This window comes from Doryrhamphus excisus, linkage group LG10, assembly GCF_037039965.1.
Source record: "Doryrhamphus excisus strain RoL-2023G ecotype Guam linkage group LG10, RoL_Dexc_Guam_v1.1, whole genome shotgun sequence".
NCBI classification, from domain to species: Eukaryota; Metazoa; Chordata; class Actinopteri; order Syngnathiformes; family Syngnathidae; genus Doryrhamphus; species Doryrhamphus excisus.
The window spans coordinates 8,347,270-8,372,329 of record NC_136366.1 but is presented as its reverse complement, the minus strand read 5'-3'; the positions used below and the strand labels follow the sequence as shown (position 1 = coordinate 8,372,329).

Genomic DNA, 25,060 nt, shown 5'->3' with positions numbered 1-25,060 from the left:
TCCAGAAGATCTTGTTTTGTCAATGGAGGCATGCAGGCCTCATAGCTAGGAGACCTGAGTTCAATTCCACCCTCGACCATCTCTGTGTGGAGTTTGCATGTTCTCCCCGTGCATGCGTGGGTTTTCTCCGGGTACTCCGGTTTCCTCCCACATTCCAAAAACATGCTAGGTTAATTGGCGACTCCAAATTGTCCGTAGGTATGAATGTGAGTGTGAATGGTTGTTTGTCTATATGGCTGGCGACCAGTCCAGGGTGTACCCCGCCTCTCGCCGAAGACAGCTGGGATAGGCTCCAGCACCCCTGCGATCCTTGTGGTGATAAGCGGTAGAAAATGAATGAATGGTATGGTGTGTGAGTAGCACATCATTTTTCACTCATTGATCCACTTTGGCTTGTTGTAGCCCATGTTAATCCACTCCAGCCCACTAGGTGGCTTTGGTTCAACATGAGTGCTTCAAGGCCAGCTACAGTAGTTAGGGGACTGGGAAGGGGGGGGCTGAAGCTGGGCTGTCTCAGCAAAAGAGAGAGAGCGAGAGAGAGAGGCCCTGCTTCTAATTGTGGCCCAAGGAAAGCATTGTGAGCTGGGGTGCTGGTCAGCCGGGGCCCCAGGAAGGTTACGCTGGCCCTCTTAAACCTGTTGTTGCCCGGCACTAACATAAAAATGACACCTCGTAAATATGGACAGCTCGGGAGTTTGTGAGGCAGCACAGGGTTGGCTTACTGGAGTGAACTCTGCCCTTTGAACTTGGACTCACCTTGATCCTGCTGCCAAGTGCCTGTTAGCTTGTTAGCTTACATACTGAGGGAATGGCTGACAAACAGCTGTGGACCCACTGGGACTTTGGACTGGGTGGGTCGGGTTTGGCTACCTGCCGCTTCCTCTTTTGTCGAACAGTGCTGATTGTCTATTTTGGGGAGCCAAGAGTTTTTCCACTAAATTTTTAATGCTTTTTTATTTGTAAAAAGGCTTAAAACAACAATTTCATTACAACATTTAAGGCAATACTTTACGTTAGCTGTGTTATAAGTGACAAAGCATACTATTATAAGTATCTTATATTTAAAAAATATTAAAAGTTTGACAGAATCTAGAATAGATAGATTCATGTCATCATATCATATCATGTTTCCACGAATAAAGTGGGAATGTTGCATGCACGCCCGGCCTAGACTCCATACATCACAACATTTCTGTGTATCATCTGTATCTAATTTCCTGCTTTCCTGCGCTCCTCGTGCTGACATTTGCAACATTTCCACCGCAGTGGGCATAATAGGCGTCCTATGATGTAAAAATATATGCGGCTGATAAGCAGTACCAGCTGTTGAATGACCTAACAATATCCATAATATGCTGATATGAGACATCGGAAGGAAGTCTTTCTACCTTTAAACATAATTCATCCTCAATTAAAAGACAATTAAACGTTATAGATTAATGGCGACTATGCACGGGGGAGGAGGAAGAGGGGTAGTGCTCCACCCGATCCAACAGATAGTGTTGTTTTGCTTTAGTTCCAACATACTATGCATTTTATATATAATACAGAGTACTGTATTGGTGGATATGGCTGCCATTTGACTTTTGCCCAGCTGACTATGGTGATAATCATTAAATGTAAAGATTATTGAATGCTAATTAATGCTAGAGGGGTCATGGATTCCTTGCGCTGTTACAAGGAGGTTATCCTTCCAGAGAAGCCTGTGACTTACTTGAAGAAAGTAGTAAGAAGTCCTAGACTACCACAGGGATGAATGCTTGTATTTACTCTTTCTATTACCGTATGTAATGTGTCCTGTGTACCGTGCACAAGACTTAGGAGGTAATTTTGGTTTAATTTAGGACGACTTTGCGCTATTTAAATGGGTGGTGTGTCAGAAAACCAGGTCCGTTGATGTTGATGACATTCTGCAGTAGCCTGTGTTGTTATGATTATTATTATTCTGATTATAATGCTAACATTGTTATTATTGTACCTGTGTGAGCTCATTAAAACCTGCATAAAAGCCTGTTGTTTTGGCGATCAAGACATTACTGACACCTTGTGGCCATTGTAGAATACTACATTCTCAATTTGAATGCACCTTCTGCATTTGTTTTTTAGTTAATTTAGCCATTTTGAAATAGCTTAATTTAGGCAAAAACAAAAATTAGCTTAATGCTAGATGGATCACGAGTCATGACCACGCAAAATGCACGAAAACCTTTGTATGTCTGATTCCGATTCATATGTTTATTCCGCTCAAGAGGAGTCTCATTACTCTTCATCGCTTCGCTCTCTTCCTCCAGCCCATTTTCTCCATCTTTGCTTCCCTAGGCACCATCGTGGTAACAATAGATGCACAATTAACGTGGGCGCAGACACCGGTGAGCGAGCGTTTGATGTCGCCGTCAAGTGGCCGCCTCGCCGAGGACGGGACCACGACGCCGACGTTCGGCCAAGGTTTTTACGGCTCCTTTCCTTCTCGCTTGTGAGGCCACCTCACAATATTCAAATTTCGAAACAAGCTGATGGTGGCTGCTATATGGCAGAAATAATGTTTGTGAAGCCAATGCCCTCATTATCTCCCTGAGGCCTCAAGTGGGAAGACAAAGCGTGGTATATATGGAAGGGGGTGGGGGGAATGCTTTTAGCCTCCTTTATGCTCACTTTTTGTGTGCTCCTCTTCACTCTCATGTGCCACTTCCTCTTGCAATTATTGTGAGAAGCAGCACAGACATGCTACGAATAATGACAGCATTAGCAGGAAACATTTCTTCCATATGTTGTCTTTCATTGTTCACATCAGAAGTCCATCAGAGGACCAATAATAATAATAATACAAGACCTTTGATGTTGCACGCATTCACACTCTAACAGGACTTTTCAATAAGAATGACTGCAAATCCTAGATTATTTACATTATTTGCATGTATATATTTCAGGGTTTGGTGGAGATATTGCTGCACTCTAGCGATAGATATTTCAAATGGGTGCCGTACACAGCAAACTCCATCTGGTGGGTCACTGCCCCCCGCTTGGCCCCGATGCAATCAGGCTGTAAAATAGAAAGGTGAATTCCAACGTAATGGATTCTTCTTGGGTCATACGCCTCCAGTTCAGTAGAGCATTGTGCCATCTATGCCATCTCGCTATGGTAACCAGGATGACACTCGAGAAAACGCACGCCATTTTCAACTATAAAGTGCCAATAATAGATGTTTATTGCAAGGTTTTCAAGTAAAAACGGCAGAAAATTCTATATAATGTAAATTATTTGCTATTTATTTGTATTTTTGTATTTGGTATCAACAGGGGCGTCACTAGGTTCTGAGGACGGGGGGGGGGGGGGGGGGGGTGGGCGTAACTTTCCCACTTTTGGACTGATTTAGTAGAGATACTCAATTGTTTTAGGCCACCATTAAATGTACACAAGTACACACAATCTACACTCAAGCTCAAGCTCTGCAACCATTCTGTCCAGTGGACAGTGATCAATGATATAATAATCATCATTATATTATTAATTAGCCTATTATTATTACTATCATCATTATTTTTCTTTTGATTATTACTACTACTACTACTAGTAATAGTAGGCTAGTATGAGCCTGCTTATTGGCTTGCTTAATGGCCTGCTTTTGCCGTATTATATGAAATTTGTCAGAGATTTAAAAAAAAACAAAAAATTAAAAATCATTAAAAAATAAGAAAAAATCTATAAAAAATTATCAAATTATTTAGGGGAGCTTAGGAACATTTTAGGGGGGCTGAAAATAGGCCTAATGACGCCACTGGGTATGTTCACTAATAGAGGACCAATAAGGACCAAGGCTCACATTCCATCCATCCATTTTCCATACCACTTGTCCTCGTTAGGGTCTCAGCTGACTTTTGACGAGAGGCTGCTTAGACCCTGGATGGACCGGATACTCACACCAATGGGAAATGGAGTGTCTCTAATTAGCCTAACCTGCATGTTTTGGGGGCGTAAGAGGAAGGCGGAGTACCAGGAGAATATGCAAACAGTTGCCCAGGTAGCGATATAAATGCTATCTGTGAGGTCGACATGCTAACTCGGTCACCATGCGACCCGAGTCAGGATAATCTATGTTATTTGCAAGTGTATTTGTGTCTCTTGCAAGATTTTAAAAAATCAGCTGTTTCCAGGATGTCGCAGTGGCTCTGATATATACATCATTGTTCACAGCCACCAATAATAATAAAAGATCTTTGATCACTGACTTTTAAATAAAAACAGCTGCATATCCTACATTATTTACTAATACTGTGTATCATAGGGTTTTTTGGGGTGGGGGGGGTCAGCTGCTTCCAGTTGGCAGGATGTAGCAGCTCCCTGATATGATATATTTGACAATAAACTAATGGCCTATTAAGACAAACCGATGGACTACTTCCAAGTTTGTCCAAGTTAACAATGCTTGGCAGAGATCATATTCCGCACTTTTAATGTGAGGATTAAGCCATGTGACTCGCATTCAACGGGGACATCTGTCACAGTGATGTATGGAACAAAAATGCATTTTACACAAAGACGGGAAATGGTTGAACAACTGCGGTGTGTACTTTAGTCTCCTCGTCTGATGCCTTCGTGGGGATGGAGGTGAACATTTATCAGCTTGTTAGTTAGGTGGTTCACTCAGAAATACTTTGTTTGTACCAGGGGCGTTACTAGGTTCTGAGGACAGGGGGGGGCTCAGCCCCTTGGAGATGGACAGGATATGAATGACTGTAGTAGACATTTAAAAAAAAATTAAAAAAAAACAAACAAGAACCAGGATATAACTTTCCCACTTTTGGACAGATTTAGTAGAGAAACTCAATTGTTTTAGGCCACCATTAAATGTACACAAGTACACACAATCTACACTGCAAAACCGCTGCTCAAGCTCTGCAACCATTCTGTCCAGTGGACAGTGATCAATGATATAATAATCATTATTATATTAATAATTAGCCTATTATTATTACTATCATCATTATTCTTCTTCTGATTACTACTACTAGTAGTATTAGTAGTAGTAGGCTAGTATTAGTCTGCTTATTGGCTTGCTCATTAGCCTGCTTTTGCCCTATTATATAAAATTTGTCAAAAAAAATTTTTGTTAAAAAAAATCAATTAAAAAAAATCATTATTATATTATTAATTAGACTATTATTACTATCATCATTATTATTCTTCTGATTATTACTACTACAACTAGTAGTAGTAGTAGTAGGCTAGTATTAGCCTGCTTATTGGCTTGCTTATTAGCCTGCTTTTGCCCTATTATATACAATTTGTCAGAGATTTTTTTTGTAAAAAATAAATAAATAGTATCACATTATTTAGGGGGCTAATGACACCACTGGTTTGTACTAGCTAAAATGATGAGTGATCAGTGACGAGTGTTTTTGCAGCAGTTCCGTATGAAAAGCAGAGCACTCCTGTCATCATAATGGATCTTTGTCCTCATATGGAAGCCTCAAAAAGTTGACTCAGTACGACTCTTTGCTTTGGAGAGATACAAGCAATAAGCGCACGAGGGAACATGAGAGGGTGCAATCTTTCTTAAAATCAGATTGAAAGACCAGCCTTTGTGCTGGTATAATGGGCACTATTGGACCAAATATTGGTCAAATATTTTAGCTATTACCGCAACCACCAATGCACATATGGTTAATTGTGTGTTTCCTACCCAATATGTCCCCAAACTGGCATTGTGTCTTAATAGCGGGTCGGATATAAGACGTGATATCATGAGTACATAGTGAAGTATTTGGTTCCAAGTCTTGCAGCTCCTTCCCTAATGATGTGTGTCTGGCTTTGGAGTGTGCAACAATGAGAAGAAGAACACAACACCTGTGCTAATGTGTGTACCATGTGTGCCGTAACAAGCATATAAGCACGCACACACTGAGGGAAAATGTCATCATAATGCAGCACATCGGGTGTAGTGGCGGCAGGTGCTTGTTGAACATGTCCGTCTTTGATCAGGCCCAATGCTGAGGGCCCGAGTGTGTTTTTCTTTGGGAGTCCGCCTGCGTGTCATCCGCAAACTTGTTGTTGTTTTTGTCCGCCAAGCGCTGGAAATGTGAAGTGTGAGGGCTCTAATGGAGGCTCAAAGAAGTCTCGTTGAGAGCACAAATATTGTCATTCTCTGTGGCTGAGGTAGCTAAAGTACACTGGCTAGATGCTATTTTTGGTTATTTTTTAGTGTAACATTTGTACTTGTAAGACTAAATCTTCAACATAAACCCACAAAATGGCAAAGCCAAGCTGCATGCGGCTTTTGAGGTGTTTGAGGCAAAAACTCGTGTGTGGGAGGAGTTTGGCGAGGACATGGACTACGACTTCAAAGAGGTTCTGGCAAACCGGTTTACAGTTGAAACGGGGGTCTGCTGACCACGACCGAGGATATAGTCGGGCGGCAGTAGGAATACTTTGAGGCCCTTCTCAATCCCCTTCCATATAGGAAGCATAGTCCGAACACATATGGATCCATCACCACCCTGCCTGAGATATGTGGGGTAGTCGAAACGCTCCCAGTGGCAACGCTCCGAAGGTGGAAGGGTTTCGCCATTAATTTTTCAAGGCTCAGAACACCCGTTCAGACTATGAGTTTGAGCCTCTCGACTTTTGAGGCATATTTTTGGCCAGGCTTTACTCTTTCGTGTTTCAAATCTGTTTTTTTTTGTTGCACAATACTACAAAATTATAATCATTTGGAGTATTTATCAAGGTGTTAACAGCAGAAAATAGTCGAAACAGTCAAATATTATCGACTGTAGGCATCAGCAAATGGACACATGCTCTACATGACAAAGAGACGACGGATCACTCCGGAATATTTCAATCTTGCCACATATTCAATGAAGTGGAAGTTCATGAGGCTAGACGGAATTAGTGACATCTTTTTATCCTTCTTTTTTTTTTTTTATTAAAGATGATCTCCCTCTACTGTGATCAATCTCTTTAAGTGTGTCTAAGACCTTCCATTTGGCTGTCACTCTGCATTTGTGTCCTGTCTTTTAAGAGGCCTGCAAAGGCAATGGAGGTGTGCCACTCTGATGCTGAAGGATGGACCAAGTGTCACAATGGAGCCGTAGCAGCTGCTGATGGCTTTTCAGAGCTGCATGCAAAAGAAGGAAGGTAAGAAAAATACATTAAACCAGCCGTCCTCAATGCACAGCTCGTAGGAGGTTTTTATTTAGCGCACCACACATCACCCAAATAATGTCAACCATTCAGTCGGACTAGAGAAGAGCTCATTCATGCAGTACTGATCTCCACAAGGTGGGAGACGCAAAAGCAAAACAAAGAAGTCGGCTCACAAATATGGCACCATTGGCACCAGACACATGGAAAATGGACTTAACAGAAACTGGACTACAGAATATGCAAAGCTGACAAATATGAAATGCTGACTTTAAGGAATACGACCGGCAGAGGGAGGCCGCGGTTAGCAGGATGTAGCAGCTCCCTGATATATTTCACAATAAACTAATGGCCTATTAAGGGAAACATATGGACTACTTCCAAGGTTGTGGTTAGCATGTTGGTCACACAGTCAGGAGATCGGGAAGACCTGGGTTCGAATCTCCGCTTTTTGCCATTTGTGGATAATGGCTCTCACTGTGGTTTGCTACAGTCCCAAAGCTTTCAAAATGGCTTTTTAACCACCATGGTATATCTATATATGTATAGTGTATGTACACTTTAGGTATAGGTACCTATATATACTGTATGCATATAGTCATGGCCTGTAGCAGGGGTCGGCAACCTTTACTATGAAAAAAGCCATTTTACCCCTTTGCCCAATGAAGAAAAATAGCCTGGTGCCGTAAAACATGTATGTATGTTTAAAACAACATTGGAGGGAATTTGGGGGTATCAAAGTAGTTCAGATAAGAAAAGACGAGTTGGAGTACTCTTGCTAGTATTGGAGATAAACTTACATAAATGTATGTGTAAACTACTGTAAACTTATCTGATTTGTTTACTCTGGCGCAAACAAGTTCCCATGCTGCTGTTTTTAAATGATCTCTAATTTATTTTGTAGAATTGTCAAATAGCTCTGGGAAAGTATTACTTATTTTCCTTCACGTTTACCATAAATCGCATCCGGTCTGTTCATCCTCTGCCCATCCAATCACCAGTCAGAACTCAGTTAGGATGCATTCATGGTCTCACACAAAGTTGGATTTTTTTAAACTCATTACAAAAGACCAGCATTTTCCCCACACGGGTGTTAAAAAATATTCAAGCATTGCAAAGGGAGCCACAACAAAGACGCTGAAAAGCCACATGCAGCTCTGGAGCCGCGGGTTGCTGACCCTTGTCCTATACAGTGTATACAGTCATTGTGTGTGTGTCATATACACATACATATTCAGTACATATGTTTGTACTGTAACTCAAATATTATTTTGGTATTCTGCCAGCTTAGATTTCATAAAAAGCTTCTAAAATATAATTTTAAAGAGCAGCTTTCATGACACGTTACAGTACATGACATTGTCCTAACCGACTATAGTCAATGGCGTCTGGCACTCTTATGGACAAAGAACATGTGGTGCATTTTAAGGAAGCCATTTTGAATGCACAGAGATACAGTCCATTGTTGTGCCATTCATCCATGACCATCACTGCATGTTGCAGTAGGATAATGCAGGGCCCCATGTTGCCATCCCATAATATGGGGTGCCCGTGGAGCAACATATAACAGGCCACGATCGACAACCTGATCAATGCGCAATTTGCAGTGGCCTTTTATTGTGGCCAGTTTAAGGCACACTTGTGCAATAATCATGCCGTCTAATCATTATCATTTTTGATAAGCCAATTTCTAAATATATTTGAAAGAAATACATTTGTTAAAATGTGTACATTTTTAAGTTCAGCTAACAAAAGATGGAGCAGTGTTTATATGCTGTAGTGTCATGTGATATTCAAGCCTTTAACAACCCATTGCGGCTCTAAATGTACTTTTTACAGAGTGTAGGCTGCTGGTGAAATAGATTCCCAGCAGCAGCAGCAGACGTAGAGCTTAGTGTGGCTCTCCAATTGGGAAGGGTGTATAAATCCAAAAGTCAAAAGCCAATACTCTCCCGGCCAAATGTCTCAACCTGATGAGACGCTGGAATAATCAAATTTGGAGACGCGTTTTTTTTTCTGGTGAGGGGAGCCTTGTTGTGGCCAAGTCCAAAAGTGTCGGGTGACGATGTGAGCCGTACGGAACAGAACAAGGAGCGCTTTCTCCTGATGGACGGCCCCAAAACGAGGCTGTTGGAGGGGGCAACAGTTGCCGGATGATCCCTACAAGAGTGAAGGGGGGTTCCATCACAAAAGAAAGGAAAATGAGGCGCTCGCTCCAAAAAGGCAGTGCTTGTTTTTTGTGGCACAGATGAGCATTGGACTGATGAATTTATCGTGGGCATTATCTGTTCGATGTGTCGTATTTACACGCAGAATGGACTGGATTTCCATATTTGGACAGCGTGGATGTGAAGAGAGTTTTAAGATATGAATCACCCATGAGTGGAAGAGCCTGTTACTTGGACTTTACTGTCTGCAAGCATTTTTATCCTGCATGAAAACACAATAAAGCTGGTCACGTGGTACACTAGCACAATAAAACATATATTCTTAAAGTGAATATTATTTACTTTGTAAAAGCAGGATTATTCATGAGTTCCATGTACTTTTTTTATTGGATTTGAGCATTTAGTGAAAGTGTATCTTGGTTAAAAATGCAACAATCAGCGGTTTTAAAAAAGGAATATAAAACAAATAATTTAAAAACGAATTATTCTGTATATATGTGGCGTAAAAAGAACAATAATTATTTTATAATCACATACATGAGAGTTATTATTATATCTTTATTATTAATGCCATTATTTTTATTGAAATGCCCGTTTGTGAGCTATTGACTCTTAATGTTTTCCACTTTATTTCCACTTTATACATCCAAAAACTAACAAAGGAAAATTCCTTCAATTGGAGTCAAATGTTAATCAGTAATTGTATTGTAATGTGTATTTAATTATTTGAATGTAATATTTGTTATGGCGTGTTTAAATTATAATTATTACTTATAATTAAAATTCTGGGGGAAATAAACCTTTTGAACGTTTATCCTAGTCTGCTTTTGGTTTCATTTAAATCTTTTTTAATCCTGTCTGCAAATTATCGATGCAGTAGAGAAAAGTGGTGAAAAGGGGGAAAGTTTTTCTTAAATTTTATCTTCAAAGTTTTGCTGTTTTTGACCAGAAATAAATAGAATCCAGTCATTTCCAGGCTACTAAACTGTCAGAGTCGTCAATGTTGTTGTTTATCTTTGTTTTGTTTTGTTTTGTTTAGTTTTTTTAATTTCCAATTTAAACGTGCTAATTGAAGCTGCTTTTGCCTGATGTATCGTGTTGTTGTTTGTTTTTAGAGCACAGACAATAAGTCAAAGATGTCCTGCAGGCCCCGAGCGCCATTCAGTGGTAGAAATAAAGCTGATCCTTCCACTCCCAAGACGAGGTAGGGATTTTATTTTCTACCACTTCAAATAATAACATTGAACTTTTACGGTTATTTACTTCATTTAAACTGCTTTCTTTCTCTTTCCCGAGCGCTGAAAAAATGTCAGACACTTCTTTTTTTTTTGTTGTTTTTTTAAAGCTCCCTTTGATTTGACATATTTGCACATACCATGTCAGAAAGTAAAATAAACTTACGTTTAAGTCCACTTGGATGTCAAGAATCCAAAGCCCCAAAAATCCGTTTTAGGGAGGAAAAGGCCTTAATAGCCTAATTGGGGCCGACCCAGCCAAATTGATACAATAACATCCCAAGCTTGTGTTCAAAGAGGAATCCACTTAATGACCCCCCAAGCAATTTTTACCCCAGCGCAGGAAATATTACATAGAAGACTTTGAAGACGTCATTTGTCTTTTTGGAGCACTTTTTTTGTGCGCGTCGCTCCTTGAAGGGAGTTTGAAAACATGTCACCTCTCATTAGTGCTGTCCATTTTCTCCTGCCGCAAATAATCGGCTTTATTTACACTCAGATCAAAAATAAAACAATAAATCCACCCCTGTGTAGTGTATATTAAAAAATATTTCCTAAGTATTTATTTATTCCAACTATTTTTTTGTTTTGTTTTTGATTGACAGCTACTATTAAAACTACTTAGTTTTTTTAATTACCAAAATTTGTTTTCTTTTTTTAATTGTTGTAATTACAACATAAACTGTATAATATGAGACATATCTATGAAAATGTAGGCCTACTAAAAGAAAATGAATAAATAAATAAATTAGTAATGAACAAAACAATCTTTTATGTTTATGTTATGTTTACATAATATTAATAATAATGAGCATACTCTACATCAATATTCCTAACAAATCATAATCATCAGAAACAAACCATTATAACACCTCATAATAAAGTAAAAAAAACGAACAAATTCATTTTATAAATCGAGATAAAAGAAGACATGTCTTTATATAACCTTTGAAATAAGAAATAATGCAATAAAAAAAAGAACATATATTATACTAGCAAGCTAGATATTGCATTTACATAACATGACATTAGGTCTGACATCCCTCCAAAGGCCAATATGACAATAACAACAAATGAAGATGTGTCATATTACAGTATTGCATAAGAAGCAAGCAGCCATCCTTCTGTAGCGCCACCAAAAGGTGTTTTATTCTTCTAATTAGGTTTGTTGTTGTGTTTTGCGGCTCTGAGCCGTCAGCTTACACTCTGATGGAAGGCGACAAGCCCACTGAATGAGGATCTCCAGCTCGTTGACATGAGGAAACATCTGCTGCGTCCAAATAGAGAGCGATGACTGAAATTATATGCAGACGCTGAGGCCTGCCAGCCCTTGTGGCTAATGTAATCAAAAAGGAGAGGCTCTGAACGCCCCCCCCCCCCCCTTCTTCTAAGCCCAGAATGGGAACTTCTTAAGGCCTGTGAAGTCAGGATGTTGTCGCGTTCAACCACAACACAACATGCAATATACGGACAAAACACACACTTTCCGTCAATGACGCAGTCAGAATATGAGGAAACATGGCTGGAAGTGATACAATGAACACATTGCTAAGGTTAGCTTACCCTCCGCAGTCTCCATTTTGCTGCAGCGCTGTTTTCTGGCAACCGTCCGTCTCCTCTTAGGTAAAACGAAGGCCACAAGCCTAGAGGAATTGAGCATATAGTGTCCGGTGCTATGCTTTCTTGTTGCCCTCAATCTCCTCCAGGATGAAACCACACCCCCAACAGGAATTGCAGTCTTGTGCTCCACAGTCTCCACTTTCCTGCAGCGCCTTTTGGGTAAAACTAGTCTCTAGCAAGTCTAGTCTCTGCGTTTTGTTGCTGCCCTCAGTCTCCTTTTGGATAAAAGCGTGGTGTAGCTGCAGCCCCGTGTCCCAATACTTTTGCATATACAGTATATGTGTGCATGCTTGTTCGTCTCCTCATTTTTGGCCATTCAATCCGACCCCCTGCGTCTGTCCCCTGCATGGTCCCCATTGCGCCGGTCCACTTGAGTGAAAATGGAATCTTTAAAGGGGGTGGGGGCACATTTCACCTGGTCGGTTTTTACCCTACAACAGCAGCCCGATGCTTTTATGATTAGGGCCACTAAATTAGAACCAGAGGGAGCAAGGAGGGAGCAGGAGGAGGTCGGGGGACTCGCCTCTACTACCAAGCGACCTCAGCAAGCATCACAGGAGCCATTGAAGCTGTATTTTTTGGATGGGGGGGGGGGTGAGAGATGAATGTTGTCATTGTTATTGTAAGGATAATCGCCACATAGAGGGCCGGCCCCACTCGGGAGCACCCCGTCGCTCCATAGGTGTCACTTGTTATGCTCATCAAGGCGTCCGCCATGAGAGGTCTCCACGGCAAACGTGTGCAGTTGCATGGAGATGTGACACTCATGTGGAAACAGAGAAAAATGTTGTCAGGTTCGGTCAAGGTCCTGCGTGGGAGGACCCAGTAGGCACACTCTGTCATGGCTGCAGGCCTCTGGGATTGGGGTGAAGCTTTGGAGACCACAGTGACTCCTTTTCTTTTGGCCTTTTTTTAGACGGGTGACCATGGCACAAATAGACTTTGCTAATCGAATGAATTATTTGATATATGGATTATGAACTGGAATATTTTGGTAATGGTAATGGTTTAATTTCATTTGAACATGCATCAGATTACAATTGAATGCATCACATAATCAGTTCACAGTTCCACATGTCCAAAAGGAGTAGGAAGAAGCAAAGCTTATTAAATCCTACCCCTCCATCAGGTACTTTTACAATCAGTAACTGTTACATTTGTTCACTTCCTGCTTTCTTATATGGTTTAAGGTTGTTGTTTTTTTTAATTTTGTAATTTTTTTGTCACATACCAAAGTACGAGGTGATATGACCATACAATGACATAATGGGTACCATAGTAACTGTCAATATAGTGATATGTATAGCACATCGTGACTGGTTTATATTTTATTTATTGTATATATGCCTCATCCTTTTTAAAGATAGTAATAGTCAATTATCAGAGATAAAATGTTTATTCTGGTTATAGTTGTGAATGTTAGGGTCCAAATATCAGGAACATATATTGCCAAATTGGACACCACCACAAAATAATCACACAATAATCATAAACATACAGTGCAAAATGAATGAAAAGCATAATTCCTGATGTATCTCATTCGATACGTATGGCAATCCATTTGGTTCTAAATGTATTTGATTGTAAGCAAAGGCTGAAGTGCTATTTGAAAAGGTCAGGACAGTATGAAGTAGATTTGCGGTGGAACTTCCTCATTAGCGCCACTGAAGCGGGCATCTGTTGAGTCACACTGACTCCTGGTGGTCATGGTGAGTATTGCATAATAATGGCCAAGCACAAAAAGCACAATACAACTATTGCCATTACTACTGGTATTATTATAGCTGTTACCTTTTACTATTAATACCGAGTATTACTACCACTACTGTTAACTATGCTCCTATAACTAGTGTGTGAATAATATTGCTCAACTTCAGTGACTGCTACCTTTATAAGTGCTATGACTATTACTGCAAGTGTTGTTATTACAGTGTATACATAACACTTTCACTTTGTTTGTACTGTATTAAATCAATGTTTTGTAGTTAAAATGGAGGAAGCATACCAAAATACAACATACGATATTATTCTAAAGATGCATAAAAAAGTACACGCTTGAACTGTAGTGCTGTTGATGATTTTCTGTAATAATTATCAGTAACCACAGTGGTTGCTGATGAACAAAAGGCTAGGAAAAAACACTGTGGTTGCTAGGCGACACACAGGAGTGTATAATCACCCTCTGTGTGTGTGTGTGTGTGTGTGTGTGGGTGTGTGTTGTTTGACAGCTGCATCCAGCATGTCTCATCATGATAATCAGGTCAAGACAGTCATTAATGGCGTAATGAAACAATGAGCATGGAGAGGCGGTGTTTTACATGTCAGAGGCGTTGATAGGCTTCATCTCCATTGCCAAGTGGGCCTCCTTTTCACTCTGCGATGGCTCGTCGCTTCTCAAAAAAACATTTGGAGTGTGTATTATATGAAAAAGGAAAGCAGAGGAACATGTTGGTTGGATAAGTGTTTTGTTGTTTTTTGGAATCATTACACGCAAAGCTAACCTCATAAGCCGGAGGTTTGCTTTCACGCATGAATATGCAACCTTTCACTGCTTTCATATGGCCGGGATGTTTTCAAAACGCAACCGCACACACAAGTAGAAAACCGGTTATTGTGACGGATCCAATATTAATACAATGGCTGCATCAAAACAGGCTTTTATGGGCATTATATTGTGTTATGTTTTGATTGACACATTGCCGGAGATGTGTATTTTTATGGCTGGTTGTAGTCTAAGGGAAACTTACTGGGACTCAAGGAATTGTTTATAGAAGGATTATTTGTAATAGTCTACTACAACTCCTTTAATATTACTCATATTGCTCCTGTAGCTACAGAAACTACAGTATTACTTTTACTTTTTGTGTTATTATTATGATGGCGGCAAGTTCTACCTACTACTACAACAATTTCTAACACTGCTGCACTGCAAGTGCTGTAGGACTATTGCATACTGTATTGCTACTACTGTATTGCTATAACTATTGTATTGCAATCCCTCTGGTACTGCAATTACTCCTAGTGTTACCATTACGACCAGTACTACTATTGCTGACTGTTATTACTACAATTATTATGGCTCCTGCTGCAACTACTAATGCTATTATCACTACTATTATCAACTACATCTATGTAATTTCTACTACTATTACTACCACTACTCTATAGAATATTGCTGGCTATGATGCCACTAACTTTTACTATTACTCCTACTACAACTCATACTACTGCATATGGATATTACTATTATTGCTACCAATTGTACTTTTACAAATACTACAATTTGTACTCTTATTGCTGACAGTTCCTATGATCATTATAATTGCAGTGTTCCCTGGCTACATCACAGCTCAACTTTTCAGTTTTTTAAAAGTGTAATTTTGTGTATTTTTTTTAACAATGAATGAACGTGCATTGTGTTCTGCACCTTGTGGTGTATTACTGTGATCTATCGGGGCTGTGTTGTATCAATTCTTACTACAGCTACCAGTAGAGGGCGTTGTATACTCATATTGAAAGACAAGTGCACCTCCACCCACTCTCAGTATGTGTTTAGTACCTGTATTAGCATATTAGGAACCCACACTAGATAGTAGCCTAAACATAGAGCCACTATAGTCCTTATCGGTTCAGCGAGAACCCGTTCATTGTGTTTTTTGTCTGCCTACTGTTAGTATTACTACTCCTACTGCTACAACTGTTACTACTCTAGTAAGATTGGCAATATTACTACTACGATGGCTGTAACTACTACTACAGTAATAGTATTATGATTATTGTCAGTAGTAATTATAAGTAAGTTTGAAATAATCTTTATTCTCTTTGTAAAGGCAGAACCTCATCAAAAAGATCATGTTATTTCATAATTAAGAGCTGACAAAATAACAAATTTTCTAATGTTATTTCAGGTGTTTGTGTGGCAGACTTGTGTGATTTCTATGTCTCCTAAAAGGAATGCTAATGTGACTAGCGTAGACAACAACAGCTCTTGCAACCGCAGATCATGCATCCTTGGAGCATTGGCATTGTTTTCTTATGGGTGGTGTCTTGCTTTGCGTACAGGTGATGACGTCACTCAGAACTTCAAGGCTTTCATCTTCCCTCCCATTACTTTGGCGACAAGTGTTCAATGAGAGTTTCCCTGGCAGGTTTGAAGGGTGTGATGCCTTGCAAGCAGACATGATTGTGTTTTATGCGTGGAAGCGGAGCATGCGTGTGCTCTGCTTTGGTCTTTTTCGTCTTCTTGCAAATGCCACACTCTTGGAGACTAAATCAGATGTTTCCAAGCAGGGCCTCTCGTACTGAGTCGGCAGATGTTGTGTCGCTTCAGCAGCAGAAAAAAAAGCTGCTGATGTGTTTTGGAAACACATCTGAGGAGTTGTTTGGCTTTGAAGCTAAACAATAGATGTGGAAAAATGATCTGTTCCAGAGTCAAACTATCCCCATTGTTAACATTTTATTAAATATCCAGGTGTTACATGTGACATTTAACTATATTGCATGTTGCAAACCAAAGGAAATAATCATTCCTGTCTTTTATAGAAGCAACATTACCTAACCTCTACATTTATTAAACGCGTGCTTAAAGGGTTAGTATGATAGTGCAAAGTGTTTATGTATGTGGTTACCCATGAAAATATACCAAACTGTTTTATGCCATTTTTGGGGTGCTTCTGGTGTATTAGAAGCAAGTGTAAAAAAACAACATAACTAACCCCTGATGATTTTTTTCAGAAATCTGCACCCTCAAGCACTAGCATTTTCTGCAGTTGAGTGTATGTGAGGTTTCCCCTGTTTTTTTTGTTTGTTTTTTTTTTCAAAAAAGTGCATTAGAGGCAAGTTGAAAAAAAAAACACATACTTTACGTTTTTTTGTCAAAATCACCTCCCTCAAAATCTGGCATTTTATGCCATTTTTGGATGCTTCTGGGGCCCGTGTTAAGTGTGTATGAGGTTTACCCCCCTTTTTTGTCAGAAAAGTGCATTATAGGCAAGTTGAAAAATCCCCCAAAAAACGACATACTAACCCTTTAACGTTTTTGTCAAAAATCACCTCCATCAAACTCTGGCATTTTATGCCATTTTTGGATGCTTCTGGGGCCCCTGTTGAGTGTGTGTGAGATTTCCCCCGTTTTTTTTTTGACCAGAAAAGTGCATCAGAAGCAAGTTGAAAAAAAAAAAGTTTTTTGTCAAAAATCACTTCCTTCAAATTATGGCATTTTATGCCATTTTTGGATGCTTCAGGGGGCCCGGTTGAGTGTGTGTGACGTTTCCCCTGTTTTTTTTTTACCAGAAAAAGTGCATTTGAAGTAAGTTGAAAAAACACACACAAAAAAACGACATACTAACCCCTTACATTTTTTTGTCAAAAATCACCTACCTCAAAATTGCATAAAATGCCATTTTTGGGTGCTTCTGTGGCCCCCATTGAGTGTGTGTGAGGTTTCCCCTGTTTTTTTGACCAGAAAAGTGCATCAGAAGCAAGTTGAAAAAAACAAAAAAACATGTTTTTTGTCAAAAATCACTTCCTTCAAACTCTGGCATTTTATGCCATTTTTGGATGCTTCCAAGGCCCCTTTTGAGTGTGTGCAAGGTTTCCCCTGTTTTTTGACCAGCTGCTTTTAAAGCACTTTTCTGTCAAAAATAAAAGTGGAAACCTCACACACGCTCAACAGGGGACCCAGAAGCATCCAAAAATGGCATAAAATGCCAGAGTTTGAATTTGGTGATTTTTGTCGTTTTTTTCATTTTTTTCAACTTGCTTTTAAAGCACTTTTTGACAAGTTGAAAAAAAAAAACCATAAGGCTAACCCCTTACCTTTTTTTCAAAAATCGACACCTGTACAAAGTGGCATTTTATGCCATTTTGGGGTCCTTCTGGGACCCCTGATGCGTGTGTGAGAGGTTTCCAGTTGATTTTGGCGCAGTAAAGTGCATTTTCAGCAAGTTAAAAAAATGAAAAAAAACGTAAGGCTAACCCCGTACCTTTTTTTTAAAAATCAACACCTCTACAAAGTGGCATTTTATGCCATTTTGGGGTCCTTCTGGGACCCCTGATGCGTGTGTGAGAGGTTTCCAGTTGATTTTGGCGCAGTAAAGTGCATTTTCAGCAAGTTAAAAAAATGAAAAAAAACGTAAGGCTAACCCCTTACCTTTTTTTCAAAAATCGACACCTCTACAAAGTGGCATTTTATGCCATTTTGGGGTCCTTCTGGGACCCCTGATGCGTGTGTGAGAGGTTTCCAGTTGATTTTGGCCCAGTAAAGTGCATTTTCAGCAAGTTGAAAAAATGACAAAAAACTACCTTTTTTTCAAAAATCGACACCTCTACAAAGTGGCATTTTATGCCATTTTGGGGTCCTTCTGGGACCCCTGATGCGTGTGTGAGAGGTTTCCAGTTGATTTTGGCGCGGTAAAGTGCATTTTCAGCAAGTTGAAAAAATGACAAAAAACTACCTTTTTTTCAAAAATCGACACCTCTACAAAGTGGCATTTTATGCCATTTTGGGGTCCTTCTGGGACCCCTGATGCGTGTGTGAGAGGTTTCCAGTTGATTTTGGCGCAGTAAAGTGCATTTTCAGCAAGTTGAAAAAAATGACAAAAAACTACCTTTTTTTCAAAAATCGACACCTCTACAAAGTGGCATTTTATGCCATTTTGGGGTCGTTCTAGGACCCCTGATGCGTGTGTGAGAGGTTTCTAGTTGATTTTGGCGCAGTAAAGTGCATTTTCAGCAAGTTAAAAAAATGAAAAAAAACGTAAGGCTAACCCCTTACCTTTTTTTCAAAAATCGACACCTCTACAAAGTGGCATTTTATGCCATTTTGGGGTCCTTCTGGGACCCCTGATGCGTGTGTGAGAGGTTTCCAGTTGATTTTGGCGCAGTAAAGTGCATTTTCAGCAAGTTAAAAAAATGAAAAAAAACGTAAGGTTAACCCCTTACCTTTTTTTCAAAAATCGACACCTCTACAAAGTGGCATTTTATGCCATTTTGGGGTCCTTCTGGGACCCCTGATGCGTGTGTGAGAGGTTTCCAGTTGATTTTGGCGCAGTAAAGTGCATTTTCAGCAAGTTGAAAAAAGGACAAAAAACTACCTTTTTTTCAAAAATCGACACCCCTACAAAGTGGCATTTTATGCCATTTTGGGGTCCTTCTGGGACCCCTGATGCGTGTGTGAGAGGTTTCCAGTTGATTTTAGCGCAGTAAAGTGCATTTTCAGCAAGTTGAAAAAAATGACAAAAAACTACCTTTTTTTCAAAAATCGACACCTCTACAAAGTGGCATTTTATGCCATTTTGGGGTCCTTCTAGGACCCCTGATGCGTGTGTGAGAGGTTTGCAGTTGATTTTGGCGCAGTAAAGTGCATTTTCAGCAAGTTAAAAAAATGAAAAAAAACTTAAGGCTAACCCCTTACCTTTTTTTCAAAAATCGACACCTCTACAAAGTGGCATTTTATGCCATTTTGGGGTCCTTCTGGGACCCCTGATGCGTGTGTGAGAGGTTTCCAGTTGATTTTGGCGCAGTAAAGTGCATTTTCAGCAAGTTAAAAAAATGAAAAAAAACGTAAGGCTAACCCCTTACCTTTTTTTCAAAAATCGACACCTCTACAAAGTGGCATTTTATGCCATTTTGGGGTCCTTCTGGGACCCCTGATGCGTGTGTGAGAGGTTTCCAGTTTATTTTTGCGCAGTAAAGTGCATTTTCAGCAAGTTAAAAAAATGAAAAATAACGTAAGGCTAACCCCTTACCTTTTTTTCAAAAATCGACACCTCTACAAAGTGGCATTTTATGCCATTTTGGGGTCCTTCTGGGACCCCTGATGCGTGTGTGAGAGGTTTCCAGTTGATTTTGGCGCAGTAAAGTGCATTCTCAGCAAGTTGAAAAAAATGACAAAAAACTACCTTTTTTTCAAAAATCGACACCTCTACAAAGTGGCATTTTATGCCATTTTGGGGTCCTTCTAGGACCCCTGATGCATGTGTGAGAGGTTTCCAGTTGATTTTGGCGCAGTAAAGTGCATTTTCAGCAAGTTAAAAAAATGAAAAAAAACGTAAGGCTAACCCCTTACCTTTTTTTCAAAAATCGACACCTCTACAAAGTGGCATTTTATGCCATTTTGGGGTCCTTCTGGGACCCCTGATGCGTGTGTGAGAGGTTTCCAGTTGATTTTGGCGCAGTAAAGTGCATTTTCAGCAAGTTGAAAAAATGACAAAAAACTACCTTTTTTTCAAAAATCGACACCTCTACAAAGTGGCATTTTATGCCATTTTGGGGTCCTTCTGGGACCCCTGATGCGTGTGTGAGAGGTTTCCAGTTGATTTTGGCGCGGTAAAGTGCATTTTCAGCAAGTTGAAAAAATGACAAAAAACTACCTTTTTTTCAAAAATCGACACCTCTACAAAGTGGCATTTTATGCCATTTTGGGGTCCTTCTGGGACCCCTGATGCGTGTGTGAGAGGTTTCCAGTTGATTTTGGCGCAGTAAAGTGCATTTTCAGCAAGTTGGAAAAAATGACAAAAAACTACCTTTTTTTCAAAAATCGACACCTCTACAAAGTGGCATTTTATGCCATTTTGGGGTCCTTCTAGGACCCCTGATGCGTGTGTGAGAGGTTTCCAGTTGATTTTGGCGCAGTAAAGTGCATTTTCAGCAAGTTAAAAAAATGAAAAAAAACGTAAGGCTAACCCCTTACCTTTTTTTCAAAAATCGACACCTCTACAAAGTGGCATTTTATGCCATTTTTGGGTCCTTCTGGGACCCCTGATGCGTGTGTGAGAGGTTTCCAGTTGATTTTGGCGCAGTAAAGTGCATTTTCAGCAAGTTGAAAAAATGACAAAAAAACTACCTTTTTTTCAAAAATCGACACCTCTACAAAGTGGCATTTTATGCCATTTTGGGGTCCTTCTGGGACCCCTGATGCGTGTGTGAGAGGTTTCCAGTTGATTTTAGCGCAGTAAAGTGCATTTTCAGCAAGTTGAAAAAAATGACAAAAAACTACCTTTTTTTCAAAAATTGACACCTCTACAAAGTTGCATTTTATGCCATTTTGGGGTCCTTCTAGGACCCCTGATGCGTGTGTGAGAGGTTTGCAGTTGATTTTGGCGCAGTAAAGTGCATTTTCAGCAAGTTAAAAAAATGAAAAAAAACTTAAGGCTAACCCCTTACCTTTTTTTCAAAAATTGACACCTCTACAAAGTGGCATTTTATGCCATTTTGGGGTCCTTCTAGGACCCCTGATGCGTGTGTGAGAGGTTTCCAGTTGATTTTGGCGCAGTAAAGTGCATTTTCAGCAAGTTAAAAAAATGAAAAAAAACTACCTTTTTTTCAAAAATCGACACCTCTACAAAGTGGCATTTTATGCCATTTTGGGGTCCTTCTGGGACCCCTGATGCGTGTGTGAGAGGTTTCCAGTTGATTTTGGCGCGGTAAAGTGCATTTTCAGCAAGTTGAAAAAATGACAAAAAACTACCTTTTTTTCAAAAATCGACACCTCTACAAAGTGGCATTTTATGCCATTTTGGGGTCCTTCTGGGACCCCTGATGCGTGTGTGAGAGGTTTCCAGTTGATTTTGGCGCAGTAAAGTGCATTTTCAGCAAGTTGAAAAAAATGACAAAAAACTACCTTTTTTTCAAAAATCGACACCTCTACAAAGTGGCATTTTATGCCATTTTGGGGTCCTTCTAGGACCCCTGATGCGTGTGTGAGAGGTTTCCAGTTGATTTTGGCGCAGTAAAGTGCATTTTCAGCAAGTTGAAAAAATGAAAAAAAACGTAAGGCTAACCCCTTACCTTTTTTTCAAAAATCGACACCTCTACAAAGTGGCATTTTATGCCATTTTGGGGTCCTTCTGGGACCCCTGATGCGTGTGTGAGAGGTTTCCAGTTGATTTTGGCGCAGTAAAGTGCATTTTCAGCAAGTTAAAAAAATGAAAAAAAACGTAAGGCTAACCCCTTACCTTTTTTTCAAAAATCGACACCTCTACAAAGTGGCATTTTATGCTATTTTGGGGTCCTTCTGGGACCCCTGATGCGTGTGTGAGAGGTTTCCAGTTGATTTTGGCGCAGTAAAGTGCATTTTCAGCAAGTTGAAAAAATGACAAAAAACGACCTTTTTTAAAAAAATCGACACCTCTACAAAGTGGCATTTTATGCCATTTTGGGGTCCTTCTAGGACCCCTGATGCGTGTGTGAGAGGTTTCCAGTTGATTTTGGCGCAGTAAAGTGCATTTTCAGCAAGTTGGAAAAAATGACAAAAAACTACCTTTTTTTCAAAAATCGACACCTCTACAAAGTGGCATTTTATGCCATTTTGGGGTCCTTCTAGGACCCCTGATGCGTGTGTGAGAGGTTTCCAGTTGATTTTGGCGCAGTAAAGTGCATTTTCAGCAAGTTAAAAAAATGAAAAAAAACGTAAGGCTAACCCCTTACCTTTTTTTCAAAAATCGACACCTCTACAAAGTGGCATTTTATGCCATTTTTGGGTCCTTCTGGGACCCCTGATGCGTGTGTGAGAGGTTTCCAGTTGATTTTGGCGCAGTAAAGTGCATTTTCAGCAAGTTGAAAAAATGACAAAAAAACTACCTTTTTTTCAAAAATCGACACCTCTACAAAGTGGCATTTTATGCCATTTTGGGGTCCTTCTGGGACCCCTGATGCATGTGTGAGAGGTTTCCAGTTGATTTTGGTGCATTAAAGTGAATTTTCAGCAAGTTAAAAAAATGAAAAAAAACGTAAGGCTAACCCCTTACCTTTTTTTCAAAAATCGACACCTCTACAAAGTGGCATTTTATGCCATTTTGGGGTCCTTCTAGGACCCCAGATGCGTGTGTGAGAGGTTTCCAGTTGATTTTGGCGCAGTAAAGTGCATTTTCAGCAAGTTAAAAAAATGAAAAAAAACGTAAGGCTAACCCCTTACCTTTTTTTCAAAAATCGACACCTCTACAAAGTGGCATTTTATGCCATTTTGGGGTCCTTCTGGGACCCCTGATGCGTGTGTGAGAGGTTTCCAGTTGATTTTGGCGCAGTAAAGTGCATTTTGAGCAAGTTGAAAAAATGACAAAAAACGACCTTTTTTTCAAAAATCGACACCTCTACAAAGTGGCATTTTATGCCATTTTGGGGTCCTTCTAGGACCCCTGATGCGTGTGTGAGAGGTTTGCAGTTGATTTTGGTGCAGTAAAGTGCATTTTTTGCAAGTTAAAAAAATGAAAAAAAACGTAAGGCTAACCCCTTACCTTTTTTTCAAAAATCGACACCTCTACAAAGTGGCATTTTATGCCATTTTGGGGTCCTTCTGGGACCCCTGATGCGTGTGTGAGAGGTTTCCAGTTGATTTTGGCGCAGTAAAGTGCATTTTCAGCAAGTTGAAAAAATGACAAAAAACTACCTTTTTTTCAAAAATCGACACCTCTACAAAGTGGCATTTTATGCCATTTTGGGGTCCTTCTGGGACCCCTGATGCGTGTGTGAGAGGTTTCCAGTTGATTTTGGCGCAGTAAAGTGCATTTTCAGCAAGTTAAAAAAATGAAAAAAAACGTAAGGCTAACCCCTTACCTTTTTTTCAAAAATCGACACCTCTACAAAGTGGCATTTTATGCCATTTTGGGGTCCTTCTGGGACCCCTGATGCGTGTGTGAGAGGTTTCCAGTTGATTTTGGCGCAGTAAAGTGCATTTTCAGCAAGTTGAAAAAATGAAAAAAAACGTAAGGCTAACCCCTTACCTTTTTTTCAAAAATTGACACCTCTACAAAGTGGCATTTTATGCCATTTTGGGGTCCTTCTAGGACCCCTGATGCGTGTGTGAGAGGTTTCCAGTTGATTTTGGCGCAGTAAAGTGCATTTTCAGCAAGTTAAAAAAATGAAAAAAAACATAAGGCTAACCCCTTACTTTTTTTTCAAAAATCAACACCTCTACAAAGTGGCATTTTATGCCATTTTGGGGTCCTTCTGGGACCCCTGATGCGTGTGTGAGAGGTTTCCAGTTGATTTTGGCGCGGTAAAGTGCATTTTCAGCAAGTTGAAAAAATGACAAAAAACTACCTTTTTTTCAAAAATCGACACCTCTACAAAGTGGCATTTTATGCCATTTTGGGGTCCTTCTGGGACCCCTGATGCGTGTGTGAGAGGTTTCCAGTTGATTTTGGCGCAGTAAAGTGCATTTTCAGCAAGTTAAAAAAATGAAAAAAAACGTAAGGCTAACCCCGTACCTTTTTTTTAAAAATCGACACCTCTACAAAGTGGCATTTTATGCCATTTTGGGGTCCTTCTGGGACCCCTGATGCGTGTGTGAGAGGTTTCCAGTTGATTTTGGCGCAGTAAAGTGCATTTTCAGCAAGTTAAAAAAATGAAAAAAAACGTAAGGCTAACCCCTTACCTTTTTTTCAAAAATCGACACCTCTACAAAGTGGCATTTTATGCCATTTTGGGGTCCTTCTGGGACCCCTGATGCGTGTGTGAGAGGTTTCCAGTTGATTTTGGCCCAGTAAAGTGCATTTTCAGCAAGTTGAAAAAATGACAAAAAACTACCTTTTTTTCAAAAATCGACACCTCTACAAAGTGGCATTTTATGCCATTTTGGGGTCCTTCTGGGACCCCTGATGCGTGTGTGAGAGGTTTCCAGTTGATTTTGGCGCGGTAAAGTGCATTTTCAGCAAGTTGAAAAAATGACAAAAAACTACCTTTTTTTCAAAAATCGACACCTCTACAAAGTGGCATTTTATGCCATTTTGGGGTCCTTCTGGGACCCCTGATGCGTGTGTGAGAGGTTTCCAGTTGATTTTGGCGCAGTAAAGTGCATTTTCAGCAAGTTGAAAAAAATGACAAAAAACTACCTTTTTTTCAAAAATCGACACCTCTACAAAGTGGCATTTTATGCCATTTTGGGGTCGTTCTAGGAC

At 39.9% G+C, this 25,060-nt stretch overlaps 1 protein-coding gene across 3 annotated transcripts in view; it reads left to right on the top strand.

Annotated features, from left to right (window-relative positions):
• The window catches only part of LOC131114699 (uncharacterized), a 248,959-nt gene that overhangs the window by 191,894 nt on the left and 32,005 nt on the right, over positions 1-25,060 (top strand). For all 3 annotated transcript variants that reach the window (XM_078793986.1, XM_078793987.1, XM_078793988.1), the window contains 2 exons: positions 7,020-7,135; positions 10,425-10,513. In XM_078793986.1, the coding sequence (XP_078650112.1) occupies positions 7,020-7,135; positions 10,425-10,513 (205 nt within the window). The remainder of the gene's footprint in view (positions 1-7,019; positions 7,136-10,424; positions 10,514-25,060) is intronic.